The sequence below is a fragment of the Lepidochelys kempii genome, chromosome 6, assembly GCF_965140265.1.
Source record: "Lepidochelys kempii isolate rLepKem1 chromosome 6, rLepKem1.hap2, whole genome shotgun sequence".
Taxonomy (NCBI): domain Eukaryota; kingdom Metazoa; phylum Chordata; order Testudines; family Cheloniidae; genus Lepidochelys; species Lepidochelys kempii.
In genome coordinates this window covers 33,626,609-33,652,795 of record NC_133261.1, presented here as the reverse complement: position 1 = coordinate 33,652,795, position 26,187 = coordinate 33,626,609, and the positions used below count along the sequence as shown (strand labels likewise).

General features: G+C 42.0%; 1 protein-coding gene across 12 annotated transcripts in view; it reads right to left on the bottom strand.

The window, feature by feature from the left end:
* Positions 1-2,738: 2,738 nt before the first annotated feature.
* COPB1 (COPI coat complex subunit beta 1) overlaps positions 2,739-26,187 on the bottom strand; it is a 57,426-nt gene continuing 33,977 nt past the window's right edge. For 6 of the 12 annotated variants that reach the window (XM_073347459.1, XM_073347458.1, XM_073347452.1 and 3 more), the window contains one exon: positions 24,353-24,690. In XM_073347459.1, the coding sequence (XP_073203560.1) occupies positions 24,631-24,690 (60 nt within the window). In that variant the 3' untranslated portion in view covers positions 24,353-24,630. Of the gene's footprint in view, positions 3,892-8,446; positions 10,640-22,231; positions 23,454-24,352; positions 24,691-26,187 lie in introns of those variants that run through there. The other 6 variants (XR_012159340.1, XR_012159341.1, XR_012159342.1 and 3 more) reach the window with 6 other exon arrangements.

Below are 26,187 nucleotides of genomic sequence, written 5' to 3'. Positions count from 1 at the left end.
TTTGCTCCAACCCCTCAGACAGAGACAAACACCTACAAGATCTCTATCAAACATTCTTACAACTACAATACCCACCTGCGGAAGTGAAGAAACAGACTGACAGAGCCAGAAGAGTTCCCAGAAGTCACCTACTACAGGACAGGCCTAACAAAGAAAATAACAGAACGCCACTAGCTGTCACCTTCAGCCCCCAACTAAAACCACTCCAACGCATTATTAAGGATCTACAACCTATTCTGAAGGATGACCCAACACTCTCACAAATCTTGGGAGACAGGCCAGTCCTTGCTTACAGACAGCCCCCCAACCTGAAGCCAATACTCACCAGCAACCACATACCACACAACAGAACCCTAACCACATACCACACAACACTAACCCAGGAACCTATCCTTGCAACAAAGCCCGTTGCCAACTGTGCCCACATATCTATTCAGGGGACACCATCACAGGGCCTAATAACATCAGCCACACTATCAGAGGCTCGTTCACCTGCACATCCACCAATGTGATATATGCCATCATGTGCCAGCAATGCCCCTCTGCCATGTACATTGGTCAAACTGGACAGTCTCTACGTAAAAGAATAAATGGACACAAATCAGATGTCAAGAATTATAACATTCATAAACCAGTCGGAGAACACTTCAATCTCTCTGGTCACGCGATTACAGACATGAAAGTTGCAATATTACAACAGAAAAACTTCAAATCCAGACTCCAGCGAGAGACTGCTGAATTGGAATTAATTTGCAAATTGGATATAATTAACTTAGGCTTGAATAGAGATTGGGAGTGGCTAAATCATTATGCAAGGTAACCTATTTCCCCTTGTTTTTTTCTACCCCCCACCCCGCCAGACGTTCTTGTTAAACCCTGGATATGTGCTGGAAATGGCCCACCTTGATTATCATACACATTGTAAGGAGAGTGATCACTTTAGATAAGCTATTACCAGTAGGAGAGTGGGATGGGGGGAGAGAAAACCTTTCGTAGTGGTAAACACCCAATTTTTTCATGGTTTGTGTGTATAAAAAGATCTTCTGTACTTTCCACAGCATGCATCCGATGAAGTGAGCTGTAGCTCACGAAAGCTTATGCTCAAATAAATTGGTTAGTCTCTAAGGTGCCACAAGTCCTCCTTTTCTTTTAACAGGTATAGAATGCAGCATAGACAGCAGCATGAAAGCAAGAGTAAAATCAGGAGTAGGCATCTGTGCAGTTTTGGGGATCACTCAGACCAGTAAGGGGTCCTAGTCACCATCTGCCCTGTAATCCCAGGAGCCAGCCCCAAAGCATAAGGTCTTATCCAAGCTTCCATCAGCCTAGTTACTCCTTGTTGGATGACACCAACAGGCCTTCCAGTCCTGAGTCTCCTCAAATCTCTTCTTCCCAAGTTCTTAATTACCAGACACTCATCTTTTCCCCCATCACCCCCAAAGGCATGAATCCATGCCCCCAGACACCAGCTTACTTTGGCACACGCACCCTGTACAGTTTTCACAACAGAGATCTGCTTGGGGTAAAAACAAACAAAACGTTTATTTAAGAGAAAAAACACAGATTCAAAAATGAAATAGTGAGGAGGCGCACACACATACAAGTTACAGAGTAAATATACATAAACACACAATGGCACAGGCTTTGCATTTCCATATTAGATAAACCCCTTTTCTAATGCGTTACCTAGTGCCTTTGAACATTTGTCCAGCATACCCCCAAGCTATAGAGGGATCCTGCATTTCACAGACAGCTTCCTGTGTATAGATTGTCCCTCAGTTTCTGGATGAAAAACCTCAGACACAAGCCTGCTTTTAAATGGCATTTTCCCCCCTCTCCTTTTTTCTTTTCTTTCTCTCAGTCAATGGTGACTCATGTTTATTCAGGTTTCAGAGTAACAGCCGTGTTAGTCTGTATTCGCAAAAAGAAAAGGAGTACTTGTGGCACCTTAGAGACTAACCAATTTATTTGAGCATGAGCTTTCGTGAGCTACAGCTCACTTCATCGGATGCATACCGTGGAAACTGCAGCAGACTTTATATACACACAGAGACCATGAAACAATACCTCCTCCCACCCCACTGTCCTGCTGGTAATAGCTTATCTAAAGTGATCATCAAGTTGGGCCATTTCCAGCACAAATCCAGGTTTTCTCACCCTCCACCACCCCCCCCCCACACACACAAACTCACTCTCCTGCTGGTAATAGCCCATCCAAAGTGACAACTCTCTACACAATGTGCATGATAATCAAGGTGGGCCATTTCCTGCACAAATCCAGGTTCTCTCACCCCTGGATTTGTGCTGGACATGGCCCACCTTGATTATCATGCACATTGTAGGGAGAGTGGTCACTTTGGATGAGCTATTACCAGCAGGATAGTGAGTTTGTGTGTGTGTGTTTTTTTGAGGGGGGTGAGAGAACCTGGATTTGTGCAGGAAATGGCCCACCTTGATTATCATGCACATTGTGTAGAGAGTTGTCACTTTGGATGGGCTATTACCAGCAGGAGAGTGAGTTTGTGTGTGTGTGGGGGGGTGGTGGAGGGTGAGAAAACCTGGATTTGTGCAGGAAATGGCCCAACTTGATGATCACTTTCGATAAGCTATTACCAGCAGGACAGTGGGGTGGGAGGAGGTATTGTTTCATGATCTCTGTGTGTATATAAAGTCTGCTGCAGTTTCCATGGTATGCATCCGATGAAGTGAGCTGTAGCTCACGAAAGCTCATGCTCAAATAGATTGGTTAGTCTCTAAGGTGCCACAAGTACTCCTTTTCTTTCTTCATGTTTATTCAGAGTGTGGAAACCCCCTCTTAACTGAGAGCCCTGATGTCTCAATATCTTTCCATTAACTCTAATGCCCCATCCTGGTCTTTTCCTGGGCTGGACAATGGGTTGTTATTTGAAGCTAGTTACATGTAAACACCTGGCTTGGAACGTGTCCCTCCCTGTCTGATTGCTCACTGTTCTGCTGTGAGTTGGATCCTAAGTTTCTAAGCCCACTTCTTTATACACACAAATACATATAACTATAGCCTGTATACATCTCATAATGATTACATTTAGAACATTACATGCTTTTATAAAAGACCGTACTCAACTTATTTTACAGCACAACAACATTGCATACAGTCAGTTGATTCACCTGCTTATTCGTCAGGGTTCAACCCTCCTGTTCTCCTTTTGGGGTGTCTGGAACCTGATTGTCACGGAGATAAAGGGAGCAGGAAAAAGAGAGCGAAAGAGAGAGCTAAGTGTCCCCCAGAGATGTCCAAAAGGGACTGCAACCACATCATATCAAAACTATCAATGTCAAAGCAAAATTTCCAGTGCTCCTTAAACACACGCTTCCAATCATCTTACGGAGGATGTGGTCTTTGGCTATAGTGAGACTGTACCTTCACCAGAAATCTGATGACGCCGAATCAGTCTGTGTTATTTTAATCTAGACATTTAATTTTGCCTCCATTTCTGTTGCTGTCAAACTCAGCCCCAGTTCTCCATGAAATTCACCATGTGCAAAGGAGAAACACAAGGCCTAGGCACCACTGAAGTCTCCATCTAACTTCCCAACAGTTTTACAGAATGTTTCTAAATTAACATGACCTGCCAGCTTTCACCCATTTGGGGCAATCTGAGAATCTATCCAAGGGTAGGTTTCAACACAACACACCTCTGCAGGGGCATAGGGACTAGGAGCAGGTCCTTTTCCACCTCACTCTTTTGTGAAGCTGCAAGACTGTGCACAGTCAAGCCATTGCTCTCTCCTGCTCAGTTTTCCCATCTGAAAAATGGATATGTACAATACTCGAGCTTCCATTGTGAAATTGTATTGCTCAATGTCTGTAAAGCACGTTGGAGAGCAAACTGTTGGTGGCGGGGGTGATCACTGGAAGTTAAAAGATAATTCATATAAACATTCAAATATATGACATGTAATAAACAGAGCTAGTACATGAGAAACATGGAAAAATTCACATTATCCAGAGTGCTTGGTTGTCTACTGTGGTTCTTCGCCATCAGAAACATCCAATTTCCCTGGGGTGGGGGGGAAGAAAAGGGGGACTCCCTATATTTGAAAGAAAAACTGAATTCTTATTACAGATAAGGATTTTGGCGGTTATCACAGACAGAAGACTTTGATTTGTATAGTGCTCAGGATTGCTTTGATAGCCAAAGGGGTATAAGGAGCATGGATCCTTTAGATGATTTTGAAAACGCACTTTTGTTCTACAGCTAATGCTACTGGCAGAAGTTAATGAATAGCTCAGTCACTCATCTCCGCTCTCAGTAAAGGGCTAGATGGCAAATGGCAAAGCCATTTATTTTGCAAAACACCATTAGTATTTGATAAACTCTTTGAGAAGAATGGTAATTTCAAATGATCCACCTGAACAAAACAATGAACCTGCATTTTTAAAATGCCATTGGTGTGAGGTCAGGCATGGAATGAGTCTGGCAGTGTAAATTACAACATTTGTCTTCTGTCAGAATCCTCCACTTCGAGCACATAGATTGCTTCCATTAAGTTATTAGCTTGATTGAGACTGAGAGAGCAGAGCGTTTTTCAATGTTAACGAGTTTTCAAAGGATCTGGAGAAATGGGCTCCTTTAAACTGCTTTCAGACACCACACAGGATTGGGGTATGTGTGTGTATATATAGATATAAGGGTCTGATTGGGGCAGGAGAACCAAGCACCACCTCCTTTAATGGATGATGCTACTTGATTAATTCAGGTCTCTCCCCATTCAAATAAAGCTATATGCATGGTATGACAATCAGGGTCCAGACACTCCAAAAGAGGAACAGTGGGTCTAAACCCCAAGAATAAGCAACTGATTGTATACCGTATTATTGTACTATAAAAATGTATGGAGTAAGGTCTTTTATGAAAACTGGTGACATGCTGGTCATGAATATCATTGTGTGATGTATGCATGGCTGGTGTATAAAGAGTTATGTAAGTGTGCGGGAAATAAGGCACCTCAAATAAGTTGTGGAGAGAGTTGACAAACAAGCCTGCCTTAAACAAAGGTGTCACAGACTGTACCCTTATAATCACCACTTTGACAAGACTATGATACATTTTGTACAAAGTATGTTTTGTGAGATATAATTTGAAAACTGATAATCTACTGAACATTACTGTCCTGGTAAAATGTGTGTCCGCAACACTGTATGTAAAGGTATAAGATTTTACTGTATTACATTGCTGTGACACATTTCAAGGTTAGAAAAGAAGCCCAAACCAGTTCCTTGGAGACAAAAGGCTAGTTAGCACCCTAGCCACATGTCAGCATAATCAAGTAGACTATCACCTGGGTAAATGGTCATTCTTTGACAGGAAGAAGGATGTGAGGGAGAAATTTACATTTTGGCAATGGAACAGTTGGGGGTTCCCATGTGACAGACTGGCTGTCATCTGTATCCACACTGCAGATAATCCTCAAAGAGGAGAGAAAGGTGTAAGAATAGAGGACACGCAACACAAACAAACACTCTCTCTCTCTTCCATTCCTCTCTGCTCATGACAGCAACAATGCCTGAAGAAACACTGAACTGGGGAGGGGTCATGGCTGACAGGCTTTCAGCCAGTAAATACTGCAAAAAGCATGTGGTGAGAAAATATTTTGCTTTTAATTAATTTAGCTCACTAAGGTAGATATTAGTTTGCGTTTTATCTTTTGTTTTCTTTGTAACCAATTCTGCCCATTGTGTCTTGTTATTTGTAATCACTAAAAATCTTTCTTTCTGTAGTTAATAAACTTGTTTTATTGTTTTATCTGAACTAGCATGTGTGTTTGATTGAAGTGTTTGGGAATCTCTATTTGGGATAACAAGATTTGTGCATATCATTTTCTATTAATGAAATGACGGACTTTCTATGAGCTTGCACTACTGAGCCAGTGGGGTAACACCGTGGCTTACTGTTCTGGGCTGTCGTATGGAGAGTGTCACACCTGGTATGTACAGTTATTATTATAAGAGAGAAAGTCAGATTCATAAATCCAATATTCTTCAACTTCACTGCTTCCAGCAGAGATCCCAAAACCAAATTGTCTTAAGGGCTGTGCTATTCACCTCTAGAAATGGCCTTTCCAGAACTGAACACCACCTTCTATCACCACACACACACACCCAAAACAAACTCAACACTAACTATATTCCAAACTCAAACCATGTTATTTTCTTCCTTAGTGAGTCTCCTGCATATGGTGGTAAGTAAGGTGGGTTCTGAGGATGTCTGTGTGTACTTTGCAGCAGTGTGGTCAGTAATAAAGACAGTTTGCAAACGATAGCGAATATGTAACATGCAGACATTACGTAGAAAGCGTGTTTGGGTGGTGATGGGGAAGTAATTTGAAAAGGTCTTGAGCTTATTTGATCTCCATTCTTATATACTATAGTGACAGGTGTTATAGAAATACCTGAAATAGAAGACGGACAGCAACATTGCAGTGTTTGTATTACAGCCTCAGGAGCAACCTCAGGACAACATCCCTTCATCACCTGAGTGTCAGTATAACTAGAGACAGCCCTGAGCCCAGCACAGGAACAAAATAAACTAAACACTAAACATTGACAGCTGTTGATCTCAGTGCATCTGTGCACCAGGTAATAAAAACATACAGCTAAGCAGTAGGGCAGGCAAAATCAGTTGTCATTTGCCCTTAAACTCAGTCCCTGCCCTCTATTCCCATACATCGTGAAACTCACCACATATAGAAGACCAAGATGAGTCCTATGCTTTGCTTCAGGCCCCATTTAATGTCTCAAAATGGGGCTTAAGTGGGACTTAAGCAAAGCTTAGGCCTTATGTTGGCCCAAGGTGAATGTCAGCCATGGTGCTCTATTGTATACAGTAGTCAGATAAAAAGTGGTGAATTGCCACAGGGCAATTTGTGAGATTCAGCTGGATTATTACAGAACTACACAGAGCACATCTCCACAAACTGCATCAGTTCAACACACTTTTCAGATGACAGAATTGTGTACTGCTAACACATAAGGTAGGTGTGATAGCTAATCTGAGAATGGAATCACATAAAACAAATACAGGAGAAGACAGTGAAATGAAGACAAGTGATTCTGACACTGACATCACCCATGAGAGCTCTCTTATGTGAGATGATGTAGCCCAGCTGCACAAAGTGATGCTGTGTATGATTAATCATTTCCATTTCCATTTCCTTAATATTTGTATCAGCTTGTCAGTGAAGAACTCAGTCAGCGAACAAGCATAGCCCAAGCTAGAGAGCAGAGTACTGGCTTCCCTAGTTTAACTTCTCTCCAATTATTGTCCCCTTTCTACCCTTCCAAGATCAAAAATTTATTTTAATAGAAAAATTATTTTTAAAAACTGTTGTCTCTGATCTCTATCTGGCATTAAGATTATGACCAAACCATATGGACATATTTGGGTTCCAAATAACTATGTTTAGTAATTATATACAAATATACAAGACCTAGCTACGTATATATACACTCTTACTGTGTACTGATCTGGTGGCTTCTGTAATAGGAGATGGTGAGCACCACTAGAGGGCTCTCAAACTATTTAAAGGGATACTTCCCAATTCCTATATACTACATAAACCCAAGGAAATTAGCAGAAGTAATTGATCTTCAGCGCCTAGTCAAACAGATCTAAGTCCGGGTCAGATAACTTGTTGCAATTCTTCCATTCTTTCTTGGGAAAATCAACTTGGTTTTCCTTCACTTTGCTTCTCCCTTATTTCTATTATTTTTCACTTGATCGTTTCATTCCTCACTTAGGCAAAACTTCCAGTTCAGTCAATGGAGTTTTGCCTGAGTAAGGAGGATAGGATTGGGCTCTGAAATTGATTTACTGCAGGTTGGAAAAAAACAAAGAGGCTTGGTGGTGGCTTTGACACTGTGGTATCCTGTGTTCCAAATATAGGCCCTGATTCAGCACCTTACTCCTAGTCCTTCTGCTGTCTTTTGTAGGTAGAATAAAGTTTATTAACATGAAGAAAAGGAGTACTTGTGGCACCTTAGAGACTAACCAATTTATTTGAGCATAAGCTTTCGTGAGCTACAGCTCACTTCATCGGATGCATACTGTGGAAACTGCAGAAGACATTATATACACAGAGACCATGAAACAATACCTCCTCCCACCCCACTCTCCAGCTGGTAATAGCTTATCTAAAGTGATCACTCTCCTTACAATGTGTATGATAATCAAGTTGGGCCATTTCCATACACATTGTAAGGAGAGTGATCACTTTAGATAAGCTATTACCAGCTGGAGAGTGGGGTGGGAGGAGGTATTGTTTCATGGTCTCTGTGTATATAATGTCTTCTGCAGTTTCCACAGTATGCATCCGATGAAGTGAGCTGTAGCTCACAAAAGCTTATGCTCAAATAAATTGGTTAGTCTCTAAGGTGCCACAAGTACTCCTTTTCTTTTTGCGAATACAGACTAACACGGCTGTTACTCTGAAACCTGTTATTAACATGAGTAATTCTTCTGACACTTGAACATGTTTCAGTTCACTTCCTACTGATATTACAAAGCCATTTTAATCTGATACGTTGCAAACATGACTGTAAGTAGGGCAAGAATTGTTTAAACTGCTTTACAGTAATGGAAAAATATTAGGGTGGATTAATACCTGCCATCGGGACTGCAATTGTTGTGCCTTTTTGCTTGTATTACCTGTATGTTAGTTCAGTTCTCAACATCTGCCTATTACAATCCTATTATCCAGTTTCTACCTAGAAACTCTGGCAGCATGTTGGAAAGTTAGTGGGCATCTGGTCTTCCTTATTCTTAATAATAAATAATCATTAATATGTCACAGCACATGCCAGAATGGGCAAGTAAATTTCCAACTATTGGGTGAATGTGACCTTCACAAAAATCTTGGCTGTTTTGATAAAAAGATCCTATTCAGCAGATCATTAAGCAGTACTTGTCTTGTATGTCATTCTTCTCTACGTACAACTATGAAGGGCTTGGTTCACCCTACCAACTGCATTTTCCAACACTTCTCCCACTATTGTCAGATTTCCTCCCCCTTTCTGGGGCAATCAGCTCACTGTGGTTGTCATAGGGCAGATCAGCTGCCAGGTGATTTCAGCTACACTGTAAATAAGCGAGTCCCATGAGTCACTCATGATCTTTTGCCACCTTACATGGCAGTTGCTCGTGGAGTCAGTTCAACTGTTTTGTCTGACAGAACCAAAATTCAGGCAAATAATGTAACAATTTAACTATTCTTACCCATCGGAACAAACAACATCCATTTGTTCAGCTAATCATTTAACAAAAGAAATGGCCATACCTTAACACACATCCAATCCAGACCCTGTGTAGGTCAGCTAAGTGATAGCACGAAGTATTGGTGTGGAGAAAGTCATGACGTAATGTCTTTCAAAGCGGATAGAGGGAGAGGTATTCACAGTGGTCCAGAACGGATTGTGGGTAAGGGGAGGTGTGGGGGTAGCACAGAATACCCATGTGCAATTTGCTTATTTAGTGCAAGTTCTTTATCCTTTATATCATAGAGATAAAACTCGCCAGTTAAGCACTAACACTTGGGTTGCTATGAATAAATGGAGAACTCCTGTATTTGAGACATGAGAGTGGTGGCTAGAGGGACTTCCGATACTTGAAAAAAAGTAACCCATACCTATTCATGGCATCCAGGTCTTGTAACATGTTGGGTTTTTTAAATGCCTTTTCAAAAAGCCTACCCTTTCATACTCTGGAGGAAGCATTTAGCAGTGCTTATAAAATATCAGTGCTCCTCAAAGGGAAGATATCAGCTACATGGGGCACACCTAGAGTGCATTTTGCCCCATGCACCTGCTGAAGTGAGCTATAGCTCATGAAAGCTTATGCTCAAATAAACTGGTTAGTCTCTAAGGTGCCACAAGTCCTCCTTTTCTTTTTGCGGATACAGACTAACATGGCTGCTACTCTGAAACATGTGTTAAGTGTTAAAAATAAAGATTTCTGTTTACTCTGGAGAGAACCACTGAAAACTAGTTCACAGTGGAAGGCAGTAATAGAATGCCACCCTCTCTATTCAATAATAGATATGGCCATGTCTATTAGAGTAAATGAAAAAAAACTAACAATAGAAAAAGAAGGCAGAAAAATATTTTTCACCATATTGAATATTGTGTTGCTCACTGATGCATAACAATATTTTTTCCATTGTGGCTTCTAAGACCAGCCCATGCCTTAAAACCTTCAACTCCTCCCTCCACCCCCCGCAACTCTCAAGAGTGTTTCCACCTGTGGTTAGTTTCATTTTCTTTGCTTATTGAAAAACTAATCTAAAATGCACTAAATTCTCCCAAACTGGGGGGGCTGGTCCAGCTGCCTTTAAACAGCAGTGGGAGTACTGCTGACTGTTTGCATCCAAGAATGTCAAAGAAGAATCAGATTCTTGCTTTGATCAGAATTTACTAAAGCCACATTATAGTATGTCAAAAAGTAAATTTCAGACTTGGACCTTTTTGGCCATCCTTCCAACAACTGGATGTAGAACTCTCCCAAAGACCCCTCTCCCATCTGACTTACAGATAGCTGTTTTCTAGGGCTCACCCTTGGTGTCTGATTGGATCTCCAGTTCTGCCTTGCTGCACCAGACTAAACACCTGTGGGAGATTTGAGCAGAGAGAGTTAACTGTTGAAAATCAAGTAGGGATTCTGAGTAAAATTTTCAAAGGCATCTAAATGATGTAGGAGCCTAAGTCCCATTGATTTACATATGTTTCATAATATTTACCCTCTGTGCCCTTTCAAAGACACCGACAGTGCTAACTTCACAAAGAAAAAACATACAGCAACAGGAAGTGGTAGTTGTAACATACCAGAGGTAAGCAAATGCAAGTACAAATACAATGTTGCAGCTCAAGCCTCTTCTCTGCAAACCATGAACGTTGAAAAGCCTATACCTGCTATATAATTTTGTATGGTTCCAGAAAGCTGTTAAGGAATACTTGATCTTTCCACAACTATAAGGTTAAACAAGTATTTAGTCGGAAAGACAGTTTGGTTTTTTAGTACGATACAATAATACACGAGGTATTTGCTGGAATTAATATGGTCCCTGATTTTTCACTTAATTACAAAGAAATTTCATAAAGTGGAATGTCTTAAGTCATTTGCATTTTCCATAAATAACCAGCTTAAGTGACTTACTGATAAATGTCTTCATCTGTTACTAGCGTCTGCATGCTGACAGAACAGGTTTCTTTGTCATTCCAACACATCATAATTACCTCTCTCAAAGTGAGGTTTCTATGGTAACATTTGCATTTATTAAGGCTGGATATAGTATTGTAGCTGGACTTGTATGACTCCTCCACAAGCGAGAACAGGCGTAGGAAAAAAAAAATCCAAAACTGTTCTTATTTATGGACCAGGCATACCAATCCTGCAATAGTTATATCTGTAGTTAAAGATGCACTAGCTCAATATGGAAAATACCATTACTTGACTCTCAAGAATTCCTATAGCATGAGAGTATTGCCTGGTCAGAGACTTTGGGTTTTTTTTTAAATGGCTTATTTTCTTGCACCTTTGAAAAGAAAAGCTGATGCAAGGGCCCAACAACTACTTGGATTAATTTAAATAGGAGTTGAATTAGGCTCTGAGTGAATATTGTATTATGTAGGCAACCTGGACATTTTAACTATAACTGGAATTTACTAACGAGAAACTGAATTTCAGTTTTATAGCATACTTTACAGAATTCAAATATGTAAGAATGTAGTGTACACTAACATCATTACCTTAGGTTGCCATTATATATCATAGGTATGACACCCTGGCACCCCAATATTCACCACTGTCATGTAATTAGGATATGTTTTGTACAAAGAATGCCTTATGAGGTATCATTCCAGAAGTCTTGATCTGCAGGACATTGATCTCGTTGGATGGTATGTGCTATCGTTGTATAGGAAGTTATGAAGTTTGGCTGTGTACATGTTACTGAAACATGTTGTGAGGTTGAAAACACCCACAAGCAGCCTTTAAGGTACAACAGTAAAAAGGCCAAACAATGTTAATGGTTTATTGAGGAAATGTACAAGCACAGGGATTACCCCAGGAACTGTGTACAACGGAAAGCTCTCAGAGATAGCACTACATCATGGGAACTATTCGACCCAGGTCACAGCAAAAGACCTTTCCAGCAAGTGGAAAGAAGATATAAAAGGGGGAAATGACATCATGATGGTATTGCATTCTCCCTACAACTACACACCTGGAAACACCTGAGGGGCAAGGACTGAACTGCGGGAAGTGATGCTCCCAGGCTAAAAGGAATTTCTAGCCTGTATATAAAAACCTGGGAAACCCACGCTGCAGAGCCAAGGCAACTTGTGCCTTAAGAATCTGCCAGCTGGTTTATCACTTAGGGTGAGAATTTGCTAATTCACATCCTACCTATCTAGTGTGTTACGCTCAGTTTGTGGTTTTGTTTATTTACTAGGTTATCTGCTTTGATCAGTTTGCTATGACTTATCACTTAAAATCTATTCTTTCGTAGTTAATAAACTTATTTTATGTTTTAATTTAAACCAGTGAGCTTTGACTGGAGTGCTTGGGGGAAATCTCTGCATGGTTACCACAAGTGTGCATTGTTCTCTTTACATTGAGGGAGAGGCAGACTGGGTATTAAACTTGTTTAGTGGCCAGATTTGACCAGAGCAGGACCGTACTGCTTTGGGCTCCCAGGCTGGGAAGCTGGTGGTTAGAGAGCCTGCGTGTAACTGCACCTGGGCGTATCCCTGTGTGAATGCTGGTGAAAGTGCAGGCTGGAAGGCTTTGCAGCTTGCCACAGCAGTACAGTGTGAGAGGGAGCGAGGTTGGTGGGTCAGGGGTTCAGTGGTACCCCAATTCCAAAACACAAGAGAGCCAGAGCCAACCCAGAACAGCCAATAGATCAGCAGGCAGGGCAATGACCAAGGATGGAGGAGACCCACCTTCAAGTCCCTGTTCTGAATCAGGCAGAGCTGGGACCTGAACTTAGGTATTCCACACTGCCAGTGAGTGTCTCAATATAAAGCTATTGCTATTCTGACGTGGGCAATATGCCCCTTACTGATATTGGGTGTTGAAATGGACACCTTTCCACAAAACCTTTCAGTTTTGACAGAGAAATGTTTTGTAGAAAAGTTTTAGTCCAGCTCTAGGCCTATACACCACCAATATCTTATTTAAGCTCTCAAAATATGACTTGATTTAGCGGTAAGTGGTGCAGGGGCCTTCTGCACAGGGGCAATTTTCAGAGGGTGCATTTCAATGGCTGTAACTCAAAAGAATTTGGATCAGTAACTCCATTGTATGCAAATGTTTATGGAAAATAATGACAGAATTCATCTGAAAAACAAGCATAAAGACTAGACAAGTGAGTTTCTATTCAGCATGCTATGTTATGCTGGGACATTCCATGAAATAACATATCAGGTCATTCTTGTCACTGCCGTAAAAATATTCAAACCAAAGGAAGGAAAAAATCAGAGCTCAGACAATGCAAAGGCCATAGGGCATCCTATCAAAAGAGTAAAGATGCTGCATATGGTTAAACGCTTATAGAATCACAGAACCATAGGGTTAGAAGGGACCGCAAGGGTCATCTAGTCTAACCTCCTGCCAAGATGGATTGTTGTGTCCAAACCATCCAAGACAGATGGCTATCCAGCCTCATTTTGAAAACCTCCAGTGAAGGAGCTTCCAAAACTTCTCTAGGCAGTTTGTTCCATTGTCCTTCTGTTCTTACAGTTAGGAAGTTTTTCCTGAGATTTAATCTAAAACTGCTGTACTGTAGTTTGAATTCACTGCCTCTTGTCTTGCCCTCTGTGGCAAGAGAACAATTTTTCTCCATCTTTTTCATTGCAGCCTTCCAAGTATTTGAAGACCACCATCATATCCCCCCTTAATCTTATCTTTTCCAAACGAAACATACCCAGTTCCTTCTGCTTTTGCTCATATAACTTGCATTCCATCCCTTTGATTATCTTTGTCACTCTTCTGTGGATCCTTTCCAGTTTCTCTACCTCCCTTCTATACATTGGTGAGCAAAGTTGGACACAGTACTCCAGCTGAGGCCTAACCAGTGCAGAGTAGAGTGGTACTATCACCTGCCATAACTTGCATGCTATGCCTCCATTAATGCAATCCAAAATTGCATTTTCTTTTTTTGCAACAGTATTGCATTGTTGACATGTTGCAGTTGTGATTCACCACAACTCCCAGATCCTTCTCAGCAGTGCTGCTGCCAAGCCAGTTATCCCCCATTCTGTATTTCTGCATTTTTCTTCCCTAAGTGTAGCACCTTACATTTGTCTTTGTTGTCTCTAGTCCAGTTTTCCAATTTATCAAGATCCCTTTGAAATTTAGCTTTATCCTCCAAAGTGTTGGCAACCCCCCTAGATTTGTGTCATCTGCAAATCTGATCAAAATGCTCTCTATTCCTACATCCAGGTCATTAACAACGTTGTTAAACAACACCAGACCCAGAACAGATCTCTGTGGAACCCTATCTGAGATCTCCTTCCAATCTGAAATCATTCCATTAATAGTTCCTCTTTGTTTGCAGTTGTTTAACCAATTATCTGTCCACTTAATGGTAGCCACCAAGCCTGCATTTCTCCAGCTCACTTATGAAAATGTCATGTGAGACTGTGTCAAAAGCCTTGCTAAAGTCCAGGTATACTATGTCCACTGCATTCCCCCTATCCATCAAACCAGTTACCTTGTTAAAGAAGGAAATCAAGCTGGTTTAGCATGATTTGGTCTTAGTAAATCCATGCTGGATGCAAGTAGATCACTCCTTCATCCTCCAGGTATTTGCAAATTGAATGTTTTACACATTGCTCTAGTACAGTAGTTCTGAACCCATGGCCTGCAGGCCGTTTGCAGCCCAATCAGCACACAGCTGCAGCCCATGTGACATCCTCAGCGCCATACAGTTATTATACATATTGTGTGGATGTGGCTCACCTAACAAATACAGAGTTGCATATGTGGCTCACAATGGTAAATGGGTTGAGAACCCCTGCTCTAGTAGCTTTGCAGGTACTGAAGTTAGCCTGACTGGTCTAAAACTCCCCAGCTCCTCCTTTCTCCCCTTTTTAAAGTTGGGCACTATGTTAGGTCCCGGAAGACTGGAAAAGGGTTATCTTGTCATCCATGAGTTTTCAAATATTATTGCCAGTGGCGCAAAGATTTCTTCTGCATCCTGGGGTGAAGAGCATCAGGCTCTGCTGACTTGAATTCATTCAAATGAGTCAGAAGATCTAGGACGTGTTCTTTACTTATCCTGATCTGCATCCCTTCCTCTTTATAGTCTATGATAACTGTGGCCAGACGACTGGCCACATTATTTTTTGTGTGAAGACTGAAGCAAAGTAGGCATTGAGCAGCTCCGTCTCTTATCTTCCGTTGCCAGCTCATCTTCTCCATTGAGCAGCAGACACACATCCCTGATCTTTCTTTTTTGTCTGACATATTTGTAGAACCCTTTCTTGTTGTCTCTAACATTTCTTGCTCACTGTAACTCATTCCTTGCTGTGGCTTGCCTGATTTTTATCCCTACATGCTTGCGCTATTCCCATGGACACTTCCTTGGTGACATGCCCCTCCTTCCATTTCCTGCATGTATCTATCCCATTTGGTTTTTAGATAGCTAAAAAGCTCCTTGGTCTCCTGGGCCTCTTCTTCTCTTTCCTCTGCGTTGGAATAATTTGATATTGAGCCTCTAGTATTATACCTTTTAGGAACTGCCAGCCCCCTTCATCTTCTTTTCTTCCTAATTGGTCTTTCCATGGGACCTTGCCTACCATTTCTATGCATTGGTTGAAATCTTCCTTTATGAAGTCCAGTGTCCTTGTTTTGCTGTTCTCATGTCCTCATTTCCTTAGGATCTTGAATTCTATTGATCATGATCACTTCCTCCCAAGTTCCCGACTACTTTGCTGTAATAGTCTTCCAACAGATATCAGGGAAATTAAAATCTCCCATTAATACTAACTCATAGAATCATAGAACTGGAAGGGACCTCGAGAGTCATCCAATCCAGTCCCCTGTGTGTTAGCTAATCTTGTTACCTGCTTGAAGAATGTCTCATCCATTTCCTCTTTTTGATTTAGTGGTCTGTAATAGATCCCCACCATAACATTACTACTATGCTTTTTCCTTTTTATCCTAACCCAGATACTCAGTAGGGCTGCTGTTCACTTCCTCTTGGACCTCGGAGCCAGGGGTATATATTCTTGACATACAATGACAGTGCCATGCCTCCTCCTTTTTTCCCATACCTATCCTTCCGGAACAAGCTATATCCCTCAATGCTAGTACTCCGAACGTGGGAGTTGTCCCACCAAGTCTCTGTAATGCCAATTAAGTCATAAATTTCTTCATATACCATGATTTCTAGTTCATCCTGCTTGTTCCCTATACTCCTTGCATTGGTATACAGACATTGAAGATATTTTGCAGACTATCCTGTTGTTTTTCTTCTTGCCTCTTTAATGCAGTTTCCAGTCCCTTCTCCAGAATTTAGCTCCTTCTCCTTGTCTTCATTACTTGAGCCTAGATGCGCATTGGCTGGATTTTTGTCATCATCCCCCCAAAGACTAAGTTTAAAGCTCTCCTTATTGTGTTAGCCAGACAGCATCCAAAGATTCTCTTCCTAATATTTGGTAGATGGAGCCCATCCCAGCACAGTAACCCTCTTTCCTGGAACATCAGGTCATTGTTGAAGAAGCTAAAGCCCACTCACAAACACCACCTGCGTAGCCACACATTTACTTCCACGATTCAATGGTCCCTGCCCGGGCCTTTTCCTTCACCAGGGAGGATGGACAAAAACACCACTTTATCCCCGAATTCTTTATCCTTCTTCCCAGGGCCACTCAGTCTACAGTGATCTGCTTAAGGTCATTCTTGGTGATATCATTATGTATTCTCAAGAAATAAATGGGCAGCTTAAGGACAATCCAGTGTATGCAGATCCTGTCTTTTAATACACCAATAATTGCTAAGATGAATGACAGGAAGCTATTTGGAACCATGGGAGATCAGAATAAAAGGGGAAAACACTATTTTTGAGATTCTAATAAATCTCATATATGAAGATTTGATTTTCAAACATTTCTAAATGTAAATCTTTCACAAAAATGAGAATGCATTTCCAAGAATCCTGTCAGTAAGCATGAACAAGAATTAGAAACCCAGAAAAAACCCCAACACAATTCTACCATACAGAACCTCAATTGAAAGAGAGAGGAAAAAGTTTTTTAATCAAATAGTGTTAATATCACAATCCATCAAAAAAGTAAATGTATTTGTTCAGCTGTTCCTTGGTTAGTTAATGCTTTCATAAAAATGCCTCAAGTTTAAGACCTCTGGGTTATTTCCAAGAAATTAATAAACACAGTTTAGAGATACAGTTTATATATGCAAAAGCTCTGTGTGCGCACTTGGGATCAGGATCCCTGGCTCACACAACTGGGATCCCACACCCAATCTTGGAATAACTAGGGGTACATTAAAAATATTACTTATCTTTAACAAAATCAAGAAGCCATCCTATTACTAACTCTGTATACTTGGTGGTTCTGGACCGGAGATGGTCAGGAAATTTTTGACAAAACTATTTTAATCAGAAAATACCAGTTTATTAAAATCAAAATTTATTAGTTTCTCTGAAACCTTTGTTGGGAAGGTTTCTTAGGTCCAGGACAGAATTTCTGGTCAGACAGAGAGAGAACCCCCTTCCCCAACGCAGATTAGCGTATAGCCTGGTAGTTAGGGCACACATCAGGGATGTAGGATTCAAAGCAATTTGAGCAAAGGTCACCCACATCCCAAGTGAGTGCCCAAAGCACCAGGCTCTTGGCTGTTCTGAGGACGGGGTGTCTGCATGCATTCTCTCTTTCTACATTTTGAAAGGTCTTTGTTTCACTCTAATGCAAAATAAGAAAAACATCTGAAATCTCAATTTTTCTCATGATGGGGAAAAAAAACCATTTCCTGCACAGCTCTACTCTGGATCATTCTAGGTAATACATTCAAGTTGCAAACAATACACTAGAATCTGAGAGAGGCTAAAATATGCTATGCAAAATGGTCATAAAAGGGAAATCTCAGGGGACTGGGAAAAAGGTCCAGTCCAGTGAGATAAGTTATATATTTGCAGCTTTAATCAAACAAACAAAAAACTGCCCAGACCAGTGCTAAAATTTATGTGCAAAATGATGGTTAGGACTACTTAAATTTAATCTACATCCCTCCCCAATGAAATCATTCTCATACCCTTCATATATAAGATACTCCCTATGCCATATGTACACAATCAAACTATCTCACTGTGCTTCTGAAAAACACAATCTCTAGAGGAAATAGTCAGCTCTGAAACAGATGCATTATATTAAGCTGAGCTGCCAGCACCATCATGCACTGATTACGCAGCCAGGCTACCTGCAAATATACCAAAAACAGTGAAAAAGTTCTAAACTATAGGGCAGATTCATTCTCTCTCTGTTTCATGTCAAAAAACAAAACAAAAACCCACAAACATCCTAGATTTTAAGGGTATTTCCTTGATTTCTCTCCTCCTCATTAATGCTTTAAAGTACTAAATCACCAAATTTCAGACCAGTTGTAAGACAGCACCCTCTTGTGTAATGATATGTTAACTTTATAAATTTGGGGGTTGTATTTAGACTTTTTGTCATATGTATACACACATTCTTGCTTTTTTCCATACATCTGTGTAGCAAAACAGAATCATCATCTCTTGTCAGATATTGTTTCTAAAATATGCCACTGGCTTATAGCTGCTCCAGGTTCTTTCCTGAGTTTCACAAGCCAAGGCTCTAGAAGGCATTTACCTTCTGTAAGTATTTACTGTGTGGGAGTTATATAGTGTACACTGTTTCATGACCACCAGAACACGCTGCTATGCTCTGTGACGGGGCAAGACCAGATGGCTATAGAAAAGTAGTGGGAGACAGATATATTAGCTCCAGGCTAAACAAATCCCTGGTACCAGGATAAGTGAAATGGCAGCTGCTCCAGGTCAATTAAGACACCTGGAGCCAATTAAGAACTTTCCAGAAGGCAGGGAGAATGCTAGGTTGATTGGGACACCTGAAGCCAATCAGGGGCTGGCTGAAACTAGTTAAAAGCCTCCCAGTTAGTCAGGTGGGTGTGCATGCCAGGAGCTGTGGAAGGAAGTTGTGCTGTTGGAGAGGCTGAGTAGTACACACCATATCAGGCACAAGGAAGGAGGCCCTGAGGTAAGGGTGAAGTGGAGCTTGAGGAAGTGGGGGCTGCTGTGGGGAAGTAGCCCGGGGAATTGTATGTGTCATGTTTCTAAAAGGTCAGCTACCATAGCTGATACTATTAGGGTCCCTGGGCTGGAGCCTGGAGTAGAGGGCGGGCCCGGGCTCCCGCCTTTGCCACCTGCCCTCCCTCCCCGCCCCGGATTAATCACTGAGACTGGGAGACAACAGAGATGGTGCAAGGGAGGATAGCTTCTCCTTACCTCCTTCGCTGACTTATGATGAAAATGGCTCAGTAGACTGTGACCCTTGTCTCTAGAGAGAGATGGGTTACATGGAGAGTCACAGTGAGCCTCCGAGGCAAGCAAAATCTGCCAGGAAACGCGGGACCCACAAAGACAAGGACAGAGCTTTGTCACAGCTCCAATACTAGAGTTTTAAACAATGCTGAGTATCCACGTTCCAATACCTGCTTTGCTAAAATTTTACTTCAATTTAAAAAGTTGTATGTTGGGTGACTGGATCCTAAAGCATAGTGGTCTTCTTGATTTAGTAATTTCTCTATTGACAAGCAACAAAGGCTCTTGTAGGACACACCTAATTGAGATCTGGCAACCTATGACAAGGTTTGCGTGCCCATTAAAGCCCATCTTATATTTCCATACTAGTTAATCAGATTCATAGTCTCTTGCACCCCTTAGAACAGGAGTGGGCAAAACTACGGCCCCGGGGATGCATCCAGCCCTTCAGACATTTTAATCTGACCCTCGAGTTCCTGCCGAGGAGCAGGATTGGGGGCTTGCCCCTCTCTGCATGTGCCGTGGCTCCCAGAAGCAGGAGCCGGACAGGGGACATGCTGCTATGTGTAGGGGCAGCCAGGGGGCTTTGCACACGAAAAGCTCACAAAAGCTTATGCTCAAATAAATGTATTAGTCTCTAAGGTGCCACAAGTCCTCCTTTTCAGTTTTCAAACTGTGGTCTATAGAATCTTTGCTGGTCACATGCTCCTAGCTCTCCTCATTTCCAGCTGCTAACTCACATTAAAAACAAAGCAAAGCACATTTTATTTCTCCTTCTCCATACAAGCAATCGCTGTAGTTGTCACAGGAATGGTATTTGATTAGCAGTCACAGGGGAGGTGATCCACATAATTGTTAACATGAGGAGAGATGGTCCACAAGACTCTCTCTCGAGATGTGATCCACCTCACAAAAAAGCTGGAGAACCCCTACTTTAGCCAAATCTCTATGATTGTAGTCTCAGACTCAAGAAACAGAAATTACATCTTCACATGCAGAATGGACCAAATGTGCGACAGTGAGAAGAATATATCTGCAAGAAATCAGTATCCACTTTTCAGGGTATATGAAACTATACTAGAGAGACGTATCATGAACCAAACATGGCCTGTACACTAGTTACTGAAAAAAAACCCTGTAGCAAACCACAACGGGTTCTAGTAGCTGGAGGTAGAATACACATCAATGCACATCTGTCGAATATCCACGCAGCTCAGAAGAGCACCAAGGACACCTCCACATAGGACTCAGATTCCACTTCTACCACCAACTACTCCCTCTAAATTAATCAAGCTCGTACCAAGGGATCTGTTAAACCAGAACAAAGTTACACTATTGAACTAAGGTTCCTCAAGAACACAACTCTTATGTACATGGTCCATGGCAGTGTGTTTTTGGAAGACAAACTTTGGCACCACTGTCTATTTCATGTTCTGTTTATTTTGGGGAACAATGGAAGTTGTGATACTTGCAAGAAAGGAAAAACCCGAAGGCACACCAACTTGTGCTGAACGTTTATTTTCATGCTCTTACACAAATGAAAAGCTTACAGCAAAATGTACTTCATGGCAGGTTAAATCCTATACGCCTTGCGGCACATTCACAAATGGCTCTGAGGAGCTCTGCACAGATAAGCATCTTCCACCAGGGTGTTCTATGGCTGTTTCTATAGCTTCAGGGTTACAGCTTACACCCGAAACAGGGTTTGGGCAATAAGGTGCTAGTAGTCACAGTTCAGGAGGCCCCCATAGGTTTGGGGTCTGCAGCATACATAGGACGCAGTCTCCTCAAGCATGCTATACTAATCCTATCCCCTCAGGAGAGGTGAACACGTTTAACTGGATTCCAGGCTTTTCTTTGCTCACAAGATACGACTGTAAATGTTTTTCTAGTAATCAATTTATTGCCCTGAAACTATTGTTTTCATTAATGTGGGAGAAAAGTAGAATATTTTTCTGAATATGCACTATAAAAGACAATGGGTCATATTCTAATCCATTACATCAGTGTAAATCCAGCGTAACTCCACTACAGTCAATGGAGTTACTGTGGATTTTCACTTGTGTAGCCTGCACAAGATTTTCCAGAGTCCACTGGAAAGCATTTATTACATCAGAAATTCTAAGCAAAGCGCACTAACTTAAAGCATCAGACATGACAAGATGAAGACTGACATATTTAAGACAAGTGATAACATGGACACCCCTCCAAAAGAAGGAGGGCGACCTAGAGCAGGGATCAGGAACCTTTTTTTCTATCCGGGACCACTGACCCAAAGAAAAAATCAGTTGCAGGTCACACACAGCCCCATGGGGGGAGGGAGAGGATGCAAAGGCTCAGGGCTTCCCGCCACAGCATGGTGAGCCAGCGCTCACAGCTCCAGCCCCATGTGGTGGGGGGCGGGGGGGGGAAAGGTGTGGAAGCTCAGGGCTTCCCCTAGGCTCTGAGGTGGGGCCAGAAATGAGGGGCTCAGGGTGCGGGAGAGGGCTCCAGGCTGGGGTGGGGCTGGGGATGAGGGGTTTGGGGTGAAGGAGGGGGCTTCAGGCTGGGGCCAAGTTTGGAGTGTGGGGCGGGCTCAGGGCTGTGGGGCGGGGTCTGGGAGGAAGTTAGGGTGTGGGAGGGGTCTCAGGACTGGGGTAGGGGGTTGAGGTGTGTGAGGGGATGTGGGCTGCAGGCTCCAAGTGCCTCAGGGCAGGGGCTTGGGGTGCGGGCTGGGTGCAGGCTCTGGGAGGGAGTTAGGGTGCGGGATGGGGTTCTGAACTGGGGCAGGGAGTTCGGGGTGTGGGCTCCAGCCAGGTGGCGCTTACCTCAGGCAGCTCCCAGTCAGCAGTGCAGTGGGACTAAGGCAGGCTCCCTGCCTGCCCTGGCTCCACGCTGCTCGCAGAAGCAGCAGGCATGTCTGGCCCCTAGGCGGAGGCGCAGTCAGATGGCTCTGCGCAGTGTACACTGCCCACATCTATAGACACTTCCCCTGCAGCTCCCATTGGCCAGGGTTAACAGCAATGGGAGCTATGGAGGCAGCGCTCAGGGTGGGGGTAGCTCACAGAGCTTCCCTGATTACACCTTCGTCTAGGGGCCGCAGGGACATGCCAACCGCTTCCCAGAGCTGCGCAGAGCCAACTCGACTTTCAAAGGCCTGGCAACCCTAGCTTCCCCCCACAGGTGGGCGAGCCGGTATTTGCACTGCAGCCCTGCGGAGGGCACTGAGGCTCAGGGCTTCTGGCCTATGGCACGGAGACTTGCTGCGGGCCAGATGAAATTAGGCATTGGGCCAGATCCATCCTGCAGGCTGTAGGTTCCCCACCCCAACCTAGAGAAACATTATTTAGAGCAATAAAGAAGCTAAATCCATCAACATGATGCTCTGAAACCTGAACAGAACAGCACAAGACCAAAATAAGTGGCAGAAACAGGTAGACACCCTATGCACCTGAGGGTGCAGGAGGATAAAGAAATGAAAACCGAATTCACAGGAAATCTATCATTAGGGCTGGACTGATGCTTAGGCACATGCCTTCCACTCCCTCTCTTGTGTCATGTCATGAGAGACATAGGAATGTAAGGTTTTGTTTAAAAGCAAAATGATGTTTTTAGTTCTCACAGTTGGTTGGTTTTTTGGTTTTTTTTTTGAAGAAGCAATTTGATAACTTGACAAGTGTAATCAATGCATTTTGCAAACAGCCTAAAACAACAGCTGATAGATGCAAGCTGTTCTAACCATCTTACCGGGGTGCTGACTTTGAAGCCCACTGGAGCAGAAGGTCTGTTCCACCCCAGGAGAGGAACTGGGGTACAGGAGGGGTGGTGGGTGGATGACGGATTCTCACAGCCACTGCAGTTCATGCAGAGTTCTCCCTCTGGGTGAGTGGGAGCTGAAGATTGAACGAAAGTTTGGGAAGGAGGGAGGCTCAGGTTTCTCAAAGAGGAGCGGTGGGCTCCTCACCCACTCAGCAGACTGCTCCTGTGACTAGCCAATACCACTGCTGCCCAAGCAGGGAGCAAGGCCATGACAGGGGTGTACTTAGGGTCTTAAGTTACTTTAATATAGCTCTGCCATCTATAATATTATTGTATGCAAACATCAGCATAAGGATATGCTTATACCATCATTTGAATTTCCCCCCTAAACCTCTTCCATAATTTGTGTACCCACACAAACGCAGTGCAATTTATTGTTCAACTCATGATCACACACAATCTGAATCCTTCCTTGCTGATCTTATGAAGGTGGCTATGTGCACTGCATCCAGTTAAAACACTGCTTACGTTTCTACAGCTTAGTTCTAACACACCACTGCCCCTTTTTGGTATTCTGAGATGAGCAAAATATGCTACTAAAAAAGACTCATAACAGATCAAAAGAAACACCAAGATTTTCCTAATTCATTATTCTAATTTCTCTCAAACAGAATCAGCTTAAAGAACATGACTTAGTTTAAATTTCACCCATTGCTGGCAAGAGCTGGGATTTGACAATAGCAAATATTAGTGAAATATGCATTAGCTTTTAGTATTGAAGTTTTGCCAGTACCAGGTGATTAAATTACCAAAACCAATTGCATAAAAGATAGTCTCTGATTTAACTCTGAAGTTTAAGTTCCTTTAGAGACATCACAGTATTAGTTTAAGAGTCACATAGGTGCATATTTACAAACTTCAGGGCTATTCATTCACAATAAACATCGCAAGCAATGTAACTTTACTTTCTTGAAATATAAAAAGTAGTAATCAAATAATACTGAGTTTATCTGTAAATTAGAACAAAACCACCCTGTCTTAGATTTGTTTATTGTACTGTGAAATAGTCAGCATACATTAGAGACAAAGTATACATGACTTCTAAGAAAAAGAGAAAAAAATAAATTGATGTTTTAAAGTTTTACTCGATATTGCTCAGAAGAATCTATAAATTATCCACTGGAAAGCATTCAGCACAAAAGCTCTGCTTCTACAATTACAAAACATGGAAGAATACAAGATGTTCTGAATCCAACAAGCCACATACCTAAAATTTAACTGTAAAAGCTCTGAAAAGATTAACTGTAAAGTTTATAAGCTTGTTTTCTTCTGAGACAGATTAATTTTATCTCCAAGACTTAGGGCCATTCCCTGTAAGGAAATAAAAAAAGGAAAGATGTTCACACCTTGGCTATTTCATAAAATTACTGTTATCTCAACGCCCCCACCCAAAAAAACCACAACACCACCTCTCCGTTACCAGTATTACTACAGTTCCATATATAAAATTCATGAAACTAATTCCATGGAAAAGAGAATATTTCTAATTCAACGACAACATTTTATTTATTTGTAGCTACAGTTCAGTACATAGTTTCCAAAAAGCATGAATAAGCTAGATTTGCGTATAATATCTTGCTGAAATAATGAACCAAAAATAGACTATATTTTTTGATATTAGAAAGCTGTACCACCACTCCAAAAGAGCAAGAGTCAAGAATTTTAACCCTTGATGTTGCACCATTTTAAAATGCGGTCAGTCCAGCAGTTACAAAGGTCAGTCCAAATGGCAGTAATTGAAATTAGGGCGTTGGAAAAGCTCAACACTAGCATAATACATACAAAATTAATAAATTATAAATGCAGACACCATCTCTCAACATGCTGAGCCCCCAAAAATCTTTTCCACCTCCATAAAAAATATGAGCCCATAAACAGAATAATATGTGTGTGTGTGTGTTTTAGAGTCTCAGTAAAACTAACAAAAATAAGGAAATTCAAAGTTCCAACTGCTACTCAATCAATAGTGAATTACTCCCTCGGTTAGACCAAGTCACAGACTTAACTGAACATAGTGTCTTATGTTGGAGTTCCATTGACATTAACGGTTCCATTGTAAACATACTATCCACTTCTATTAAAACCATTTCAAAATTCTTCCAATAGCATCAAGTAAATGGTTCTTTTGAATCTGAAAGTCCTAAAGGAACACTTATGATAAGCTGTATAATATACTTCTAGTTATACATGAGTTTCTTCTTTATTCAAGGTTAAGTTTTATAAGGACCAAAAAATTCCCACAAAATCTCTTTTTTCGGGAAGTGAGAAAAGACAGTTTCCTTTTCCGTAACTGGTGTTCTTCGAGATGTGTTGCTCATCTCTATTCCATGACAGATGCGCATACTCGCCACGTGCACCGGTGCCAGAATTTTTTCTCCTAGCAGTACCCGTAGGGGAGCGCCCCTAGCGACCCGTGGAGTGGCGCCTCAATGGCATGGTATAAGGGGCGCTGTGCACTCCCCCCACCCTCAGTTCCTTCTTGCTGGACAACTCCGACAGAGGGGAAGGAGGGTGGGATGTGGAATAGACATGAGCAACACATTTCAAAGAACACCATATTTAAGTAGGCTTCTTTTATATACACAGCAAATACATAGACTACCACAAGAATGGCCACACTGGGTCAGACCCAAGGTCCATCTAGCCATTTATCCTGTCTTCTGACACCAGACAGTGCCAGATGCTTCTGGTGAAATGAATAGACAAGGGCAATTATTGAGTAATGCAACTGTTATCGAGTCCCAGCTTCTGGCAATCAGAGGTTTAGAGACACCCAGAACATGAGGTTGCGTCCTTGACCATCTTAGA